We start from the raw sequence: 19,277 nt of genomic DNA, 5'->3' as shown, positions 1-19,277 counted from the left end.
GTAAACCTGCTAAATCTGCAGGGGGTTGAATACTACTTGTAGGCACTGTATATATATATATATATATGACGTTCCTGAGGCTCTGGTCGCCACAGGGTAATGTAACTGAGTTAAGGAGTAGTATCCATCTAGGATAAGTGACAGGTGGTTTGCCGGTGCTCACACCAGACTCGTTTCACATGCAGTTAGGTGCCTTCCCCACAGGGGGGTGGACTTGGGTGGACAGGGAGAGTTAGCCATCGAGTAGTATGGGACTTCCCGGTCACCAGGACAACCACTGGGGGGCGACTGCCGCATGGGGTATAAGAGAAGGTAGCCATGACACATAGATAGCTTTCTGGAGGGATGTCCCATGAGACCAGACTGGATGCAGGAGACACACAGCTTATCTTTCCATTGTGGAACCTGGGCCTTGTGAGCTGGAGCTCAGCCCAGGTTCCTTCTGCTGATCGCTGGACAGCGAGGAGAAACAGGACATTTACACTGACACAGGTAACCATCTGAATCTTGCACCGGATAACCAGAGACTTACCAGCAGTGAACCAATATGCTCTCAGGCAATCTCTTAACCAGTGAGTAAAACACATGAACCGAAGCTCTTGCCTTGTTCCCATTATTTACTGGCGACGCCGTCCCGCGCTCCGGCAGCTACAAACACTATCATCCTACTTGCGGAGGGCCAAAACACTCAGGCTGCCATTAACATCAGCCCCAGCAGTGAGTGACTGTGTAGCGGCGGCTCTATCCATATAGCTGCGACCTGCAAGTGGCATCACGATAAAAACGTTATTATAATCCTTGTAAATACCCCCTTTTTGAAAGCGAGCCCCCCAGGGTCAAGGAACCGGGCACCGGCCATTACACTTGTGACAATTCCCCAGTGAAACCAGGCCCAGGACCGAGTACCCCAAAGCCCTGGGGTGCGACATATATATATATATATATATATATATATATATATATTTTTTTTTTTTTTGTTTAATTTTTTTTTGAACAAAAATATAAACACAACAGTCTTGTTTTTGCTCCCAACCAGTTTTGTTTTTGCTCCCATTGTTCATGAGCTGGACTGAAAGATCTAAGACTTTTCATATGTAGACAAGAAGCCTTTTTCTCTCAAATGTTGTTTACAAATTTGTCTAAATCTATGTTAGTGATCACTTCAACTTTGCTGTGATAATCCATCCACCTCACAGATGTGTCATATCAAGGTGATGATTAGACAGCATGATTATTGCACAGGTGTGCCTTAGGCTGGCCACAATAATAGGCCAATTTAAAATTTATGGTTTTACAGTATTGGGCGGGTCCAGGGGGAGGGTCAAAAAAACAGTCAGTATCTGGTGTGACCACTACTTGCTTCATGCAGTGCAATCTCCTTCACATAGCGTTGATTAGGTTGTTGATTGTGGCTTGTGGAATGTTGACCCGCTCCTCTTCCATGGCTGTGCGAAGGTGCTGGATATTGGCAGGAACTTGAACACGCTATCATATATGCCGATCCAAAGCATCCCAAACATGCTCAATGGGGACATGTCTGGTCAGTATGCTGGCCATGCAAGCAGTGTTGGATTGGCTACTGGAGGAACCTCCAGTAATACCACTCCTGGCTGCGGTTAACTGGATTGAACTCCGGAGCTCTCATCTGAGCTCTGGAGTGCAGCCTGGACTATAAAAGGCCTTTTGTATATATAGATATAATCTTAGATCTTTTATTTCAGCTTATGAATAATGGGAGCAAAAACAAAACTGTTGTGTTTATATTTTTGCTCAGTGGATAGATACAGTATGTATACAGTATATCAGAAAAGTGAGTACACCCCATCACATTTTTGTAAATATTTTATTATATCTCACAGAGCGCCAACACTCGCAGGAGATCAGCATTTCTGGTGTTCAGAGCAATGTTGAAGCACGGCTCTTTACAGCAGAAGCAATCGGACAGAATCAGCTAAAAGTTTAAAAAGAAAATAAGAAAAAATAAAAAACATAAAAGTTCAAATCATCCCCCTTCTGCCCCATTGAAAATAAAGCATTTTAAAAAATTGCCTAGTTGAGAAAAAAAAATCAAAAAGGCAAGAATTAGTTTGTTTTTTTTTGTCACCGCAACATTTCAATGCAATAAGAGGTGATCAACAATGCATAGAACCAAAACTTTGTATAATTAAAAATATCAGCTCAAGACGTAAAAAAATATGACCCCACACAACTCCAATTCCCAAAAAATGAGAACGGTATGGGTCTTGGAAAATGGCGACAAAAGCTCAGTTTTTCTTTTTTACATATTTCTGAACATTTTTTCACCAATTAAATAAAAATAAAACTATACATTTTTGCTATCTACAAACTCGTACTGAGCAGGGGAATCATATTGCCAGGAAATATACTGAACATGGTAAATAAAAAACAATTGTGGAATTGAACTTTTTTTTACAATTTCACCGCACTTGGATTTTGTTTGTGTTTTCCAGTACAATATGTGGCAAAAAAAAATTATGTCATTCAAAAGTACAACTCGTCCCACAAAAAACAAGCCCTCAAATGGTTATATTGATGGAAAAATATAAATGCTCTGGTTCTAGGAAGAAGGGGAGTTAAAATGAAAACGAAATATGTAATATTGAATGATGGTAAAGGAGTTAAAGGAAAATTAAAGATCAGCTGAGTCACAGTCACACATATGTGGTAGTTGGTGTAACTATTAGAATTATTCTTTGTAATTTCTATATAATTCTTGAATTTAATTGTTTGAAAATATCCCTTTTACTGACATATAATATTATGTGTTGTGTTATGCTGTGTTTTACAGATATACTGATTACCAATGACATTTTATTAAATGATATTTTTAATAACAGTATATTTGGTATTTATTAATAGTACATATAGAAGTGTAACAGTACTGCATAACTCAGAAGCAAGTTTATTTTTATCTTAAAGAGAATCTTTCACTAGATGTAATTCATTTAATCAGATTACTTCCTCCAGTTGGTGCTGATCCATTGATTCTAGAGCAGTTTTTTAACAGGTCCAAATTTATGCCCCCTAGAAACAGCGGTGCAAATTTCCCTTTCAGCTTACTGGACGTATAAAACAAAACTTCTCTTTGATCATTTGTTTTTTCGTCTGTGATGTTGATCAATCAAAACACAGTCATGCTCACAATGACGTTCTGTGGTATATGCACAATTGGTTGATAATAGAATTTGCACCAATATTACTCGAGAACATGACTTTTGATGGGCACGTAAGAAAAAGAGAAACTGTTCCAAAATCAGTGGAGCAGCGCCAACTGGAGGATGTACTCAGTTTTAACTTAGAAAATCCAGCCATTGCTCCTCTTTAACCAACAAGCTTTTTTTTTATTCTTTATGTATTGAATTTAGAAGAAAGTATTCATTCTGGGGCTTTATAAGTAAAGAACAGCAGGAGTGGAGAATACATGAAGCCTTTTAAGAGTAGTAGAGCGTAGATGAGCTGTGCCGTCCGAATGATTATAGTTTTTTTTTCTGCTTCAATTCTACCACCTGCAAGATAAAAAAATATGAGTCTGTTAGTTTGAATTGTTTTATATTGTAATGTTTTTAGGGTATGACCAGCTTTTTCCCTCAAGTCCTTTATGTTGCATTCCCACATCCATATGTCACAGTCTGAGTATGGACAAGAATTCATGAACCAGCTGCTGGTTTCCTAACCCACACGTGACAGCAGGGGCATGCACCACACAGCGGCAGACCATTCAGTAACCATGTAGCCTGTGAGCTGGGGGGCCCCATGTCAAAGTTGCCAACAGTCTGTAAATTCACAGATAGCAAAAAGCTTGTGTTTTTTTTCTGCTGCTATAGCATCTGGCAGTAAAAAATACCCTTCATGGTTTTTTTTTCTTTACCAGTCTTTAGAAGCTACCGGAAAGCCGAACTTAATTTTGTCAGGCAGCCTGGGAGAGGAACCAATGGCTCACTGGACAGGAGGGGGGGTCTTTCAGCCATCCAATCCCCACTGAGCCCGCTCTCTTGCAGGTCTACTTAGGGCTGTCACCAGGAATTTCAGGGCCCCATACTGGCAACATTTTTGGGCCCAGTTCAGAATGTGCTCATGCCGCAGCCCCGCCTCCACCCCTCAAACATTCCACAGCCCCACCTCCCACTCTTGGAAAACGCCCTGCATATGTGACTACACAGGCTGCATATGTGTATGTGTATATAATTATATATATATATATATATATATATATAAATAAAATAGTGACTGTTGCAGGCTGTATACACCTACATATATATAGAAACTGCTGTGGGCTTTATATACACACTAGAGTTGAGCGCGGTTCGTGGTTCGTGGTTCTCCAGTTCTAGGCTCGAGTGATTTTGGGGCATGTTCTAGATCGAACTAGAACTCGAGCTTTTTGCAAAAGCTCGATAGTTCTAGAAACGTTCGAGAACGGTTCTAGCAGCAAAAAACAAGCTAAATCATAGCTTGGTTTCTGCTGTAATAGTGTAAGTCACTCTGTGAATCACACTATTATCACATTTCAGTGTATAGTGTGCGTGAACAGCGCCTTCAGATGACTGCTGTTTGTATAATGGCGATCGCCATTTTTTTTTTTTTTTTCTTGTCTTCCTTCCCTAAGCGCGCGCGTCTTGTGGGGCGGGCCAGCATGTCAGCCAATCCCAGACACACACACAGCTAAGTGGACTTTGAGCCAGAGAAGCAACGGCATGTGTGATAGGATGTCCATGTCACATGTCCCTGCATTATAAAACCGGACATTTTCTTCCAGGACGTCATTATCTGCCTTCTGCGTCTTTGGTGTCAGACATCACTGTCGCAGCTCCGTCCTCCTGAGTCCTATAGCCGATACAGCTGTATGCGCTGCATACACAGCGTTAGACAGCTTAGGGAGAGCACTTTATAGCAGTCCTTTTAAGGGCTCAAACCGGCAGGGTCAGAGAGCCATAGGTGACAGGTCCTGCAAACAGCAACAGCGTCTGTGTAGCCAAGGTCAGGGATTTCCTCCCTGCATTTCACCATTAGGAGAGAATAGAAAGGCAGGCTTCCATTCCTCTACCCAGAGCACCACAATCCTGCCACTGTACCCTCTTGTCCTCTGCACACTCCAACTCATTATAACTAAGCCATTAGACTAGCAAACACTCAGTGTACCTAGTGTCATCCTATCTGTGGCTATTGGACTTTGCTATAGTCCCACTAGTGCAAAGACATCTGCAGAGCACGTCTGCCTGCATTGCACACTCCAACTTTTTTAAACTAAGCCATTTTCCTAGCAAACACTCAGTGTACCTAGTGGCATCCTAAACGTGGCTATTGGACTTTGCTATAGTCCCACTAGAGCAAAGACATTTGCAGAGCACGTCTGCCTGCATTGCACACTCCAACTTTTTTAAACTAAGCCATTTTACTAGCAAACACTCAGTGTACCTAGTGGCATCCTAAACGTGGCTATTGGACTTTGCTATAGTCCCACTAGTGCAAAGACATTTGCAGAGCATGTCTGCCTGCATTGCACACTCCAACTCATTATAACTAAGCCATTAGACTAGCAAACACTCAGTGTACCTAGTGGCATCCTAAACGTGGCTATTGGAGTTTGCTATAGTCCCACTAGTGCAAAGACATTTGCAGAGCACGTCTGCCTGCATTGCACACTCCAACTTTTTTAAACTAAGCCATTTTACTAGCAAACACTCAGTGTACCTAGTGGCATCCTAAACGTGGCTATTGGACTTTGCTATAGTCCCACTAGTGCAAAGACATTTGCAGAGCACGTCTGCCTGCATTGCACACTCCAACTTTTTTAAACTAAGGCATTTTACTAGCAAACACTCAGTGTACCTAGTGGCATCCTAAACGTGGCTATTGGACTTTGCTATAGTCCCACTAGTGCAAAGACATTTGCAGAGCACGTCTGCCTGCATTGCACACTCCAACTTTTTTAAACTCAGCCATTATACTAGCAAACACTCAGTGTACCTAATTGTATCCTAAACGTGGCTATTGTACTTTTGTCAATTCACAGTATTGGAACGATATTTGCAGCACGTCTGCCTGCATTGCACACTCTAACTTTTTTTAACTCAGCCATTATACTAGCAATCACTCACTGTACCTAGTTGTATCCTAAACGTGGCTATTGTACTTTTGTCTATTCACAGTATTGGAACGTTATTTGCAGCACGTCTGCCTGCATTGCACACTCTAACTTTTTTAAACTCAGCCATTATACTAGCAAACACTCACTGTACCTAGTTGTATCCTAAACGTGGCTATTGTACTTTTGTCAATTCACAGTATTGGAACGATATTTGCAGCACGTCTGCCTGCATTGCACACTCTAACTTTTTTAAACTCAGCCATTATACTAGCAAACAGTCAGTGTACCTAGTGGCATCCTAAACGTGGCTATTGTACTTTTGTCTATTCACACTATTGTAAACATATTTGCAGCATGTCTGCCTGCATTGCACAATCTAACTTTTTTAAACTCAGCCATTATACTAGCAAACACTCAGTGTACCTAGTGGCATCCTAAACGTGGCTATTGTACTTTTGTCTATTCACACTATTGTAAACATATTTGCAGCATGTCTGCCTGCATTGCACACTCAAACTTTTTTAAACTCAGCCATTATACTAGCAAACACTCAGTGTACCTAGTTGTATCCTAAACGTGGCTATTGTACTTTTGTCAATTCACAGTATTGGAACGATATTTGCAGCACGTCTGCCTGCATTGCACACTCTAACTTTTTTAAACTCAGCCATTATACTAGCAAACAGTCAGTGTACCTAGTGGCATCCTAAACGTGGCTATTGTACTTTTGTCTATTCACACTATTGTAAACATATTTGCAGCATGTCTGCCTGCATTGCACACTCAAACTTTTTTAAACTCAGCCATTATACTAGCAAACACTCAGTGTACCTAGTGGCATCCTAAACGTGGCTATTGTACTTTTGTCTATTCACACTATTGTAAACATATTTGCAGCATGTCTGCCTGCATTGCACACTCTAACTTTTTTAAACTCAGCCATTATACTAGCAAACAGTCAGTGTACCTAGTGGCATCCTAAACGTGGCTATTGGAGTTTGCTATAGTCCCACTAGTGCAAAGACATTTGCAGAGCACGTCTGCCTGCATTGCACACTCCAACTTTTTTAAACTAAGCCATTTTACTAGCAAACACTCAGTGTACCTAGTGGCATCCTAAACGTGGCTATTGGACTTTGCTATAGTCCCACTAGTGCAAAGACATTTGCAGAGCACGTCTGCCTGCATTGCACACTCCAACTCATTATAACTAAGCCATTAGACTAGCAAACACTCAGTGTACCTAGTGGCATCCTAAACGTGGCTATTGGAGTTTGCTATAGTCCCACTAGTGCAAAGACATTTGCAGAGCACGTCTGCCTGCATTGCACACTCCAACTTTTTTAAACTAAGCCATTTTACTAGCAAACACTCAGTGTACCTAGTTGTATCCTAAACGTGGCTATTGGACTTTGCTATAGTCCCACTAGTGCAAAGACATTTGCAGAGCACGTCTGCCTGCATTGCACACTCCAACTCATTATAACTAAGCCATTAGACTAGCAAACACTCAGTGTACCTAGTGGCATCCTAAACGTGGCTATTGGAGTTTGCTATAGTCCCACTAGTGCAAAGACATTTGCAGAGCACGTCTGCCTGCATTGCACACTCCAACTCATTATAACTAAGCCATTAGACTAGCAAACACTCAGTGTACCTAGTGGCATCCTAAACGTGGCTATTGGAGTTTGCTATAGTCCCACTAGTGCAAAGACATTTGCAGAGCACGTCTGCCTGCATTGCACACTCCAACTTTTTTAAACTAAGCCATTTTACTAGCAAACACTCAGTGTACCTAGTGGCATCCTAAACGTGGCTATTGGACTTTGCTATAGTCCCACTAGTGCAAAGACATTTGCAGAGCACGTCTGCCTGCATTGCACACTCCAACTTTTTTAAACTAAGGCATTTTACTAGCAAACACTCAGTGTACCTAGTGGCATCCTAAACGTGGCTATTGGACTTTGCTATAGTCCCACTAGTGCAAAGACATTTGCAGAGCACGTCTGCCTGCATTGCACACTCCAACTTTTTTAAACTCAGCCATTATACTAGCAAACACTCAGTGTACCTAATTGTATCCTAAACGTGGCTATTGTACTTTTGTCAATTCACAGTATTGGAACGATATTTGCAGCACGTCTGCCTGCATTGCACACTCTAACTTTTTTTAACTCAGCCATTATACTAGCAATCACTCACTGTACCTAGTTGTATCCTAAACGTGGCTATTGTACTTTTGTCTATTCACAGTATTGGAACGTTATTTGCAGCACGTCTGCCTGCATTGCACACTCTAACTTTTTTAAACTCAGCCATTATACTAGCAAACACTCACTGTACCTAGTTGTATCCTAAACGTGGCTATTGTACTTTTGTCAATTCACAGTATTGGAACGATATTTGCAGCACGTCTGCCTGCATTGCACACTCTAACTTTTTTAAACTCAGCCATTATACTAGCAAACAGTCAGTGTACCTAGTGGCATCCTAAACGTGGCTATTGTACTTTTGTCTATTCACACTATTGTAAACATATTTGCAGCATGTCTGCCTGCATTGCACACTCTAACTTTTTTAAACTCAGCCATTATACTAGCAAACACTCAGTGTACCTAGTGGCATCCTAAACGTGGCTATTGTACTTTTGTCTATTCACACTATTGTAAACATATTTGCAGCATGTCTGCCTGCATTGCACACTCAAACTTTTTTAAACTCAGCCATTATACTAGCAAACACTCAGTGTACCTAGTTGTATCCTAAACGTGGCTATTGTACTTTTGTCAATTCACAGTATTGGAACGATATTTGCAGCACGTCTGCCTGCATTGCACACTCTAACTTTTTTAAACTCAGCCATTATACTAGCAAACAGTCAGTGTACCTAGTGGCATCCTAAACGTGGCTATTGTACTTTTGTCTATTCACACTATTGTAAACATATTTGCAGCATGTCTGCCTGCATTGCACACTCTAACTTTTTTAAACTCAGCCATTATACTAGCAAACAGTCAGTGTACCTAGTGGCATCCTAAACGTGGCTATTGGAGTTTGCTATAGTCCCACTAGTGCAAAGACATTTGCAGAGCACGTCTGCCTGCATTGCACACTCCAACTTTTTTAAACTAAGCCATTTTACTAGCAAACACTCAGTGTACCTAGTGGCATCCTAAACGTGGCTATTGGACTTTGCTATAGTCCCACTAGTGCAAAGACATTTGCAGAGCACGTCTGCCTGCATTGCACACTCCAACTCATTATAACTAAGCCATTAGACTAGCAAACACTCAGTGTACCTAGTGGCATCCTAAACGTGGCTATTGGAGTTTGCTATAGTCCCACTAGTGCAAAGACATTTGCAGAGCACGTCTGCCTGCATTGCACACTCCAACTTTTTTAAACTAAGCCATTTTACTAGCAAACACTCAGTGTACCTAGTGGCATCCTAAACGTGGCTATTGGACTTTGCTATAGTCCCACTAGTGCAAAGACATTTGCAGAGCACGTCTGCCTGCATTGCACACTCCAACTTTTTTAAACTAAGGCATTTTACTAGCAAACACTCAGTGTACCTAGTGGCATCCTAAACGTGGCTATTGGACTTTGCTATAGTCCCACTAGTGCAAAGACATTTGCAGAGCACGTCTGCCTGCATTGCACACTCCAACTTTTTTAAACTCAGCCATTATACTAGCAAACACTCAGTGTACCTAATTGTATCCTAAACGTGGCTATTGTACTTTTGTCAATTCACAGTATTGGAACGATATTTGCAGCACGTCTGCCTGCATTGCACACTCTAACTTTTTTTAACTCAGCCATTATACTAGCAATCACTCACTGTACCTAGTTGTATCCTAAACGTGGCTATTGTACTTTTGTCTATTCACAGTATTGGAACGTTATTTGCAGCACGTCTGCCTGCATTGCACACTCTAACTTTTTTAAACTCAGCCATTATACTAGCAAACACTCACTGTACCTAGTTGTATCCTAAACGTGGCTATTGTACTTTTGTCAATTCACAGTATTGGAACGATATTTGCAGCACGTCTGCCTGCATTGCACACTCTAACTTTTTTAAACTCAGCCATTATACTAGCAAACACTCAGTGTACCTAGTGGCATCCTAAACGTGGCTATTGTACTTTTGTCTATTCACACTATTGTAAACATATTTGCAGCACGTCTGCCTGCATTGCACACTCTAACTTTTTTAAACTCAGCCATTATACTAGCAAACACTCACTGTACCTAGTTGTATCCTAAACGTGGCTATTGTACTTTTGTCAATTCACAGTATTGGAACGATATTTGCAGCACGTCTGCCTGCATTGCACACTCTAACTTTTTTAAACTCAGCCATTATACTAGCAAACAGTCAGTGTACCTAGTGGCATCCTAAACGTGGCTATTGTACTTTTGTCTATTCACACTATTGTAAACATATTTGCAGCATGTCTGCCTGCATTGCACACTCTAACTTTTTTAAACTCAGCCATTATACTAGCAAACAGTCAGTGTACCTAGTGGCATCCTAAACGTGGCTATTGTACTTTTGTCTATTCACAGTATTGGAACGTTATTTGCAGCACGTCTGCCTGCATTGCACACTCTAACTTTTTTAAACTCAGCCATTATACTAGCAAACAGTCACTGTACCTAGTTGTATCCTAAACGTGGCTATTGTACTTTTGTCAATTCACAGTATTGGAACGATATTTGCAGCACGTCTGCCTGCATTGCACACTCAAACCTTTTTAAACTCAGCCATTATACTAGCAAACACTCAGTGTACCTAGTGGCATCCTAAACGTGGCTATTGTACTTTTGTCTATTCACACTATTGTAAACATATTTGCAGCATGTCTGCCTGCATTGCACACTCAAACTTTTTTAAACTCAGCCATTATACTAGCAAACACTCAGTGTACCTAGTTGTATCCTAAACGTGGCTATTGTACTTTTGTCAATTCACAGTATTGGAACGATATTTGCAGCACGTCTGCCTGCATTGCACACTCTAACTTTTTTAAACTCAGCCATTATACTAGCAAACACTCAGTGTACCTAGTGGCATCCTAAACGTGGCTATTGTACTTTTGTCTATTCACACTATTGTAAACATATTTGCAGCATGTCTGCCTGCATTGCACACTCAAACTTTTTTAAACTCAGCCATTATACTAGCAAACACTCAGTGTACCTAGTTGTATCCTAAACGTGGCTATTGTACTTTTGTCAATTCACAGTATTGGAACGATATTTGCAGCACGTCTGCCTGCATTGCACACTCTAACTTTTTTTAACTCAGCCATTATACTAGCAATCACTCACTGTACCTAGTTGTATCCTAAACGTGGCTATTGTACTTTTGTCTATTCACAGTATTGGAACGTTATTTGCAGCACGTCTGCCTGCATTGCACACTCTAACTTTTTTAAACTCAGCCATTATACTAGCAAACACTCACTGTACCTAGTTGTATCCTAAACGTGGCTATTGTACTTTTGTCTATTCACACTATTGTAAACATATTTGCAGCATGTCTGCCTGCATTGCACACTCAAACTTTTTTAAACTCAGCCATTATACTAGCAAACACTCACTGTACCTAGTTGTATCCTAAACGTGGCTATTGTACTTTTGTCTATTCACACTACTGCAAATCTATGTGCAGCACCTCTGCATGACAACCTCCTGCTCTGTTTTTAATAAGCTATAATGATAGCACAAAATACTGCCATTTAGTGGCATCATAGAACTGGCTGTTGTATTCCATTAGTGCCCCACTGGTGACAAGCTATTTCTAGCACCTCTACATCACACCCTCATGCACATTTTGATACGCTAATGTTATAGCAAACTCATGGAATTCATTGATGCATTTCATAATTCGGAGGGATAGAAAGTCAGGCTTCCTTTAGCTTTTCCTTCTGTTCATAGACAGCATCTCCAAGACAAATTTCCCCTCCACGTCTAAGTGTGGAGAGTCAGCTAGTGCGCATGCGTGTGCCGATGTACCCCAGCTGCAGCATAATTACAGTGTTTCGCGTAGTGAGTATGCTCAGCCTGACTGTGTTATTCCTGACGCTAAGTCTTCTTTTCGGGATACAGCGCATGCTCCCACACTAAGTGTGAAAAGCCTCTTAGCACAGGTGCTTGCATTCCGTGCCGGGTCTAAGTCCTGTTTTGTGCCTAGACACCATGCTAAAGCTGATAGTCTTTTTTCAGAGACTGTATTTCATGCTACTGAGCATGCTCAGGCACTTCCTGCATCAGAGACTAGGTCCGGTAATGAACTGTTTGGCCCTGGCCCTGATGTGGGGGTCCCATATAGACCACAGGGCATCAGGTGTCCTCCCAAATGGCTTGCAGAGGCCCACACCTATGACTTGTCACCGCATTATTGATGGTCAGACGATGACTGGTGAGGTGTTTGGGTCATGGCAGCCATGAGGTCATAATTGAAGTTGCGTTTCCAAATAGGACGCTAGTTATGCCACTGATGACGTGTCACTCTACTTTTGTCTCCAGGAGGTGCATTGTGGTTCACCCTGGTTTGGGGCAGACCCAGGTTATAAAAGGGGCTGGAGCCAACAAGGAGGTGCGCAGTCTTCTATTATGCTCCGAAAGAGCACACCTCCATGTGTTGAACCCATTGCGGCTTTAGGCCAGAGGTAGGCAGGGATAGGGTGGTGGATGCAGGCCACCACCACAGTTGGTAACGCAGAACGGTTAAGACCAGCTCCTGTCCTAACAGTCCTGCTTGTGCAGCCCAGTGGCATTAACAGGCCTGCTGCTGCTGATGCGCCTGCTGTCCACAGGTGTGCCCCCTACGCACACGGTCAGCGTACTCAATGGCCCCTGTGTTGTTAACAGGGAGTTCCTGGGCTGGGTGGGCATGTGGACCCTGTGACGTTAACAGGGCTCACAGTCTCCAGATCCAAATGGCGTCTAACTCGGTTCAGGCTACTATTAGTTTCATAGCCACACAGCTCTGTATCCTCCACCAAACCTTCAAGTTGCCAACCTCTCCTTTTCCAACTGGGAGCACGGTGGACACTGACTGCTGATGGGGATATATACCTTTCTCTTTCTTTTCTTATTAATTTTCGTTATATAGCGGTCACAGATTATATACCACTTTATCCAAATCTGCCAGTCCCACTGTAACAGATGTTGTTTCTTCAGCAAATGTTACAGTTGCTTAACCACCAAATCCACGGACCAAAACTTTTTTCCCCTTTCCAACACACCTGTTCCCCTTTCCAACAGCATCTGTCCTTTTTCAACTCATTTTGGGATATGACCAAAAGTGCAACTGTGCAGGGACACCGTACTCAACGCCATCTCAGCACAGCAGCCATCCCTCGGTCCCTCCCATGTGGACAAGTAAAAGACCATTTCCTCCTATCCATGACAAAGCGTTGAGATTCACTCTGTGCAGCACTGGTGTTTAGTGGAAAAGTAGATCTAAGATTGCGTACCACATTCTGCAGATACTCCTGTATACGTGCGTCTATTTCTATGGCAGGAATTAGTTCGCCAAATTTTGTCTTGTACCGGGGATCTAACAGTGTGGCAACCCAGTATTCAGGATTACTTCAAATTCATACAATCCGAGGGTTATGTAGGTAGTGCAGCAAGAAGGCGCTCATGTGTCTTGTGCATCCAGGAGGACCAAGTCCTTGGTGTGTTGGTGGCAGAGAGGTGAGAATCGTGCATCCTTCCTCTGCCCTCTGCCCACTACCTCGCACAACCGAAATGTGAGCAAGCTCTCACTCATCTGCTGAGTCTTCCATGCCCATCGCCAGTTCGTCCTCCATTTCTTCATGGGCTCCTGCACTTTCATCAACACTTTTTGCTGATACTATGCGCCCTTGTTAATCCCTCTCCCTCACCATGACTGCCGCATAGGTGCCGCTGACCATCTGGACCTCGTAGATCTTGTTATCCCTTCCGCATATGACTCCTCCTGTACTTCCTCCCCTTCCTCTTGTCCCAACACCTGACTCCGAATAATAATTACAGTGTGCTCCATCATGTAGATGACCAGAATTGTCACGCTGAGAATGACATTGCCAGTGCTAAACATCTTCGTCGACATTTGTGAACTGTGTAGCAGGGTGCATAGGTCCTTGATCTGACACCACTCCAGCAGCGTGATCTGCACCACCTCTTGATCAAGTTATCCCAGGCTATATGTCATACCGTATTTCAGCAGGGCTCTGCGGTGCTGCCACACACGCTGCAACATGTGCAGATTCCAATTCCTGCGTGTCAGAACATCGCATTTCCGGCGTTTAACTGCCAGACCCTAAGACTTCCGGAGTGATGAAAGTTGTGGAGCTGCTGTGTGCGCACGATGGAAGTGAGCACATAGCGAGCGTGCACGCTGCACAAGGCCATGTAGGCCGTGATGGTGTTTTAAAAATTGCTGGAGAATCAGATTCAACACGTGAGCCATACAAGGCACGTGTGTCACATTGCCCTGAGGATGGCCCGCAGCCAGGTTTGCATCATTGACGCACACGGCTGTTAAGTCACCAACGGAGTCCGCTCCGGCAATTTGTACTCCAGTCGCCAGGTGACAACGTGTTCCTTTCATGCATAGTGCTGATGATGGGAGAGGAGTCGATGCCAGCGGCGCAGGTGGACGCAGGTTATGCTCACCCACTGGGCTGCATTACCTTGACAGATGCAGAATCTCTGGCTGAATGTAGCTGGTGGGTATCTCACAGATGAAATACCATCATTCAGCTACAACCAATGTGAAGACACCACACCCTTTTTTATGCCCATCCTGTCTGCAGACCACTGCCAGACATAGCTATGAACCTCTGGTTAATTTTACCCCCAGTTCAGTTTTATGATTTTGTGTGCTTGTTACCTGACTACTTTTCCTGCTTGCTGTTTATGTACCTTGTTGGCCGATCCGCATTTCACCTCTGCTTGTTTTCTGATTAAGTCATGGCCGTCCCATTCTGTTCCTGTTCCTCAATTAATGTTTTGACCCTGCCTGACTACTATTCTCTGGAATAGCGGTGTGACTCACATTTCCCATACATTTCAAAGTAAAACTTTGACCGCCTGATGGCATTGAGCTCTGCTGCCAGCATAGTAAGGAGGTGTGTGGTAGTCCTTGTGCGCAGTTGCAAGGAAGGGTGGCCTGACCACACAGGGTTTGCGCCAAGGTGGAGGACCCACACGAGGTTGAAGAGGCAGAAGCAGTGTATTAACTTCTACATACAGAACAAGGATTGAAACAACTCGTGGGGACGGCAAGACTTGTACAGCAGACCCTTCTCCATCTCTCACCATAGTTTGCCAGTGCCCAGTCAGCGACATGTAACGTCCCTATCCATGCTTACTGGTCCAAGTATCGGTGGTGAAATGCACCTGTTCACACACAGAGTTTTTCAAGGAAGCGGTGATGTTGTGTGCGACATGCTGGTGTAGCGCAGGCACACCTTTCTTAGAGAAGTAGTGGCGACTGGGCATCTGGTACTGGGGCACAGTGACAGACATAAGGTCTCTAAAATCCTGTGTGTCCACCATGCGGAAAGGCAGCATTTCCGTAGCCAAGAGCTTACAGAGGGATAAAGTCAACCTCTTAGCTTTGTCATGGGTCGCAGGAAATGGCCTTTTATTTGTCCACATCTGAGGGACAGAGATCTGGCTGCTGTCTGTAGACGGTGTTGAGTAGGGTGTCCCTGGAAAAATGCAGGTTTGTGAGGAAAGTGCAGGCGGAGACATGATGTTGCCTTCATCTTGCCTTCAGATCTGTTCATCTTGTATCATTTTTAAAAAACACAGCAAGCAAGGGTTACTCCAAGCGGAGTCTACCTTTTTTCCAAAAATTGGGCACACAGACACCCCATCAGTGGCAGCACTTGTGCCATAGCTGCAAACAGGATGTTTTGATTTGCATCAAGCACATTCAAAAATACGCCATAATTAACCGTCCCCAGCATGACACCGGGGTAGGTAGATAAAGTCTTTGCTGAACCATGACTTGGTCATCTTGTCTCCTTTTAAAAACAATGTAAGCAAGGGTTACTCCAAGCGTAGCCTCCCTTTTTTCCAAAAATTGTGCCCCACACATACCCACCCATTCAGTGGCAGCACTTGTGCCCTAGTTGCAAACAGGATGTTTTGATTTGCATCAAGCACATTCCAAATCCACAAGCATTTACTCTCCCCAGGATGACACAAGTGTAGTAAATTCCTTCTGGATCCATGACTTGTTCATTTTGATGAACGTCAGTCTGTCCACATTGTCACTGGACAGACGCGTGCGCTTATCTGTCAGCACACACCCAGCAGCACTGAAGACACGTTCAGACACAACGCTGGCAGCTGGACACGACAAAATCTTCAAGGCGTAACTGGAGAGCTCTGGACATTTTTCTAGATTTCAAGCCCAAAAGGAGCAAGGCTCCATTTGAAAAGTCATTGCATCGATGTTCATTTGGAGATACTCCTGTATCATCCTCTCCATCCGTTGACTATGTGTCAGACTTGTTGTCTCTGGTGGCCTTGCAAAGGAGGGTCTAAAAAAATTATTAAAAGATTCCATAAAATTGCTGTTACCAGCACCAGATCCGGTCCTACTGGTACGGGTAGACTGTTGAAGATGACGAGGCTGTCCCATGTTTGTCAAGTTACAACTGGAAGAATCACTCCCTTCACCTGCATGGTTGTTTGGTGGAAAAGCCGAGCTAAGATCGAGTAACAGCTTCTGCTGATACTCCTGCATACGTACGTCCCTTTCTATGGGTGGAATTATGTCACAAAATTTGGACTTGTACCGGGGATCTAATAGTGTGGCAAGCTAGTAGTCATCATCACTTCTAATTTTGACAATACGAGGGTCATGTTGGAGGTAGTGCAACAAGAAGGCACTCATGTGTCTTGCGCAGCCATGCGGACCAAGTCCACGCTGTGTTTGTGGCATAGAGGTGCTAACCGTTCTTTCTTCCTCTGACATCTCCCCCCAACCTCTTTCAACTGAAATTTGACCAAGCTCCCCCTCATCTGCTGAGTCTTCCATGTCCATGGACAGTTCGTCCTCCATATCTTCATGTCCTCCTGCACCTTCCTCAACATCTCTCCTGCTACCATGCGCCCTTGTTGATCCCTGTCCCCCATGGTCCCATGCCTGCCGCGTTGGTGATGATGAACATCTGGACCTTGGTGATGTTGTTGTGTCTTGCGCATATGAATCCTCCTGTAGTTCCTCCCCTTCCTGTTGTCCCACCCCCTGACTCCGAATAGTGTTTAGCGTGTGCTCCAGCATGTAAATGACTGGAATCGTCATGATGATAATGGCATTGTCAGCGCTAAACATATTCGTCGCCATGTCGAAACTGTGCAGAAGGGTGCATAGGTCCTTGATCTGAGATCACTCCATCAGGGTGATCTGCCCCACCTCTGCATCTCGTTGGCCCAGGCTATACGTCATGACGTATTGCACCATGGCTCTGCGGTGCTGCCACAGTCGCTGTAACATGTGGAGAGTTGAATTCCAGCGTGTCGCCACATCGTATTTCAGGCGATGAACCGGCAGGCCGAAAGACTTCTGGAGCGATGCAAGTCGCTCAGCTGCGGCGCTTGAACGGCGGAAGTGAGCAGACAGTTTTCGTGCCCTGTTCAGAAGGCCATCTAGGCCGGGATAGTGTGTTAAAAATTGCTGGACGACAAGGTTCAACACGTGAGCCATACAAGGTGCGTGTGTCACCTTGCCCAGGCGAAGTGCCGCACCCAGGTTTGCAGCATTGTCGCACACGGCCTTACCAGGCTGCAGGTTGAGTGGAGACAACCATTTATGAAACTCGGACCGCAGAGCTGACCACAACTCCTCAGCTGTGTGACTCTTATTCCCAAGACATGTCAAGCTAAAGACCGCCTGATGCCGTTGCGCTCTGCTGCCAGCATAGTAATGAGGGTTGCGTGATTCCTTCTGCGCAGTGAGAACGCTGGTGGCCTGACCAGGCAGGCTTGGGGCGGAGGTGGAGGACCCAGATGAGGTGGAGGATGCAGAAGCAGTGGCGGAACTTGGACAGACAGAGGATTGACACACAAGTCGTGTGGACGGCAAGACTTGTGCAGCAGACCCTTCACCATCTATCACCATAGTTACCCAGTGGCCAGTCAGCGACATGTAACGTCCCTGTCCATGCTTACTGGTCCAAATATCGGTGGTGAAATGCACCCGTTCACACACAGAGTTTCTCAAGGAAGCGGTGATGTTGTGTGTGACATGCTGGTGTAGCGCGGGCACACCTTTCTTAGAGAAGTAGTGGCGACTAGGCATCTGGTACTGGGGCACAGCGACAGACATAAGGTCTCTAAAATCCTGTGTGTCCACTAGGCGGAAAGGCAGCATTTCGGTAGCCAACAGCTTACAGAGGGATAGAGTCAACCTCTTAGCTTTGTCATGGGTCGCAGGAAGTGGCCTTTTATTTGACCACATCTGAGGGACAGAGATCTGGCTGCTGTGTGTAGACGGTGTTCAGTAGGGTGTCACTGGAAAAATGCAGGTTTGTGAGGAAAGTGCAGGCGGAAACATGATGTTGCCTTCATCCAACGTTGGTGCTATCGATGTTTGAGAGAGCTGTACACAATCACTTGTTTCCCCTTCCAAACCAACTGACGACCTACCAAGCAAACTGCCTGTTGCGTTTACAGTGGTGGAAGTTGTGGGTGGAAAAACAGGTGTGACAGCTGTCCCCACAGTCCTAGAAGATGACGAGCGCGCGGATGCACTGGAAGGGGCAGGCGGTGGATGGTTGGCTCCGCTAGGCCGCATTGCAGCACAGTGAGCTTCCCACCAGGCCATATGATATTTATTCATGTGACGATTCATGGAAGAAGTTGTCAAACTGCTGAGGTTTTGACCTCTACTAAGATAACCATGCCAAATGTTACAGATCACATAATTAGGGCGATCGTTTTTTATGTCAAAAAAGGACCAGGCTAGGCAAGGCTTAGAGGCCATGCGACCTGTTGGTCCACCCCGAATAATGCTCAGAGGCAGAGTGTTGGCTGAGGATGCAGTTGTAGACGTGCTACCAGTGCTCCGATTGTATCCAGGAAGGCGCAAGGTTACTTCGACGTCGGTTGCATCCTCCTCCACCGCCTCTGTTGACCTCCTCGAGTG

At 44.3% G+C, this 19,277-nt stretch overlaps 1 gene segment (V, D, J or C); it reads right to left on the bottom strand.

Annotated features, from left to right (window-relative positions):
- Nucleotides 1-1,944: 1,944 nt before the first annotated feature.
- Nucleotides 1,945-19,277, bottom strand: part of LOC142243940 (T-cell receptor gamma chain C region C7.5-like) — a 29,182-nt gene continuing 11,849 nt past the window's right edge. Inside the window, 1 exon segment of the C gene segment in view lies at nucleotides 1,945-3,527. Within this exon segment, the coding sequence occupies nucleotides 3,397-3,527 (131 nt within the window).

The sequence above is a fragment of the Anomaloglossus baeobatrachus genome, chromosome 6 (genome assembly GCF_048569485.1).
Source record: "Anomaloglossus baeobatrachus isolate aAnoBae1 chromosome 6, aAnoBae1.hap1, whole genome shotgun sequence".
NCBI lineage: Eukaryota > Metazoa > Chordata > Amphibia > Anura > Aromobatidae > Anomaloglossus > Anomaloglossus baeobatrachus.
This window is presented reverse-complemented; position numbering and strand designations above follow the sequence as displayed.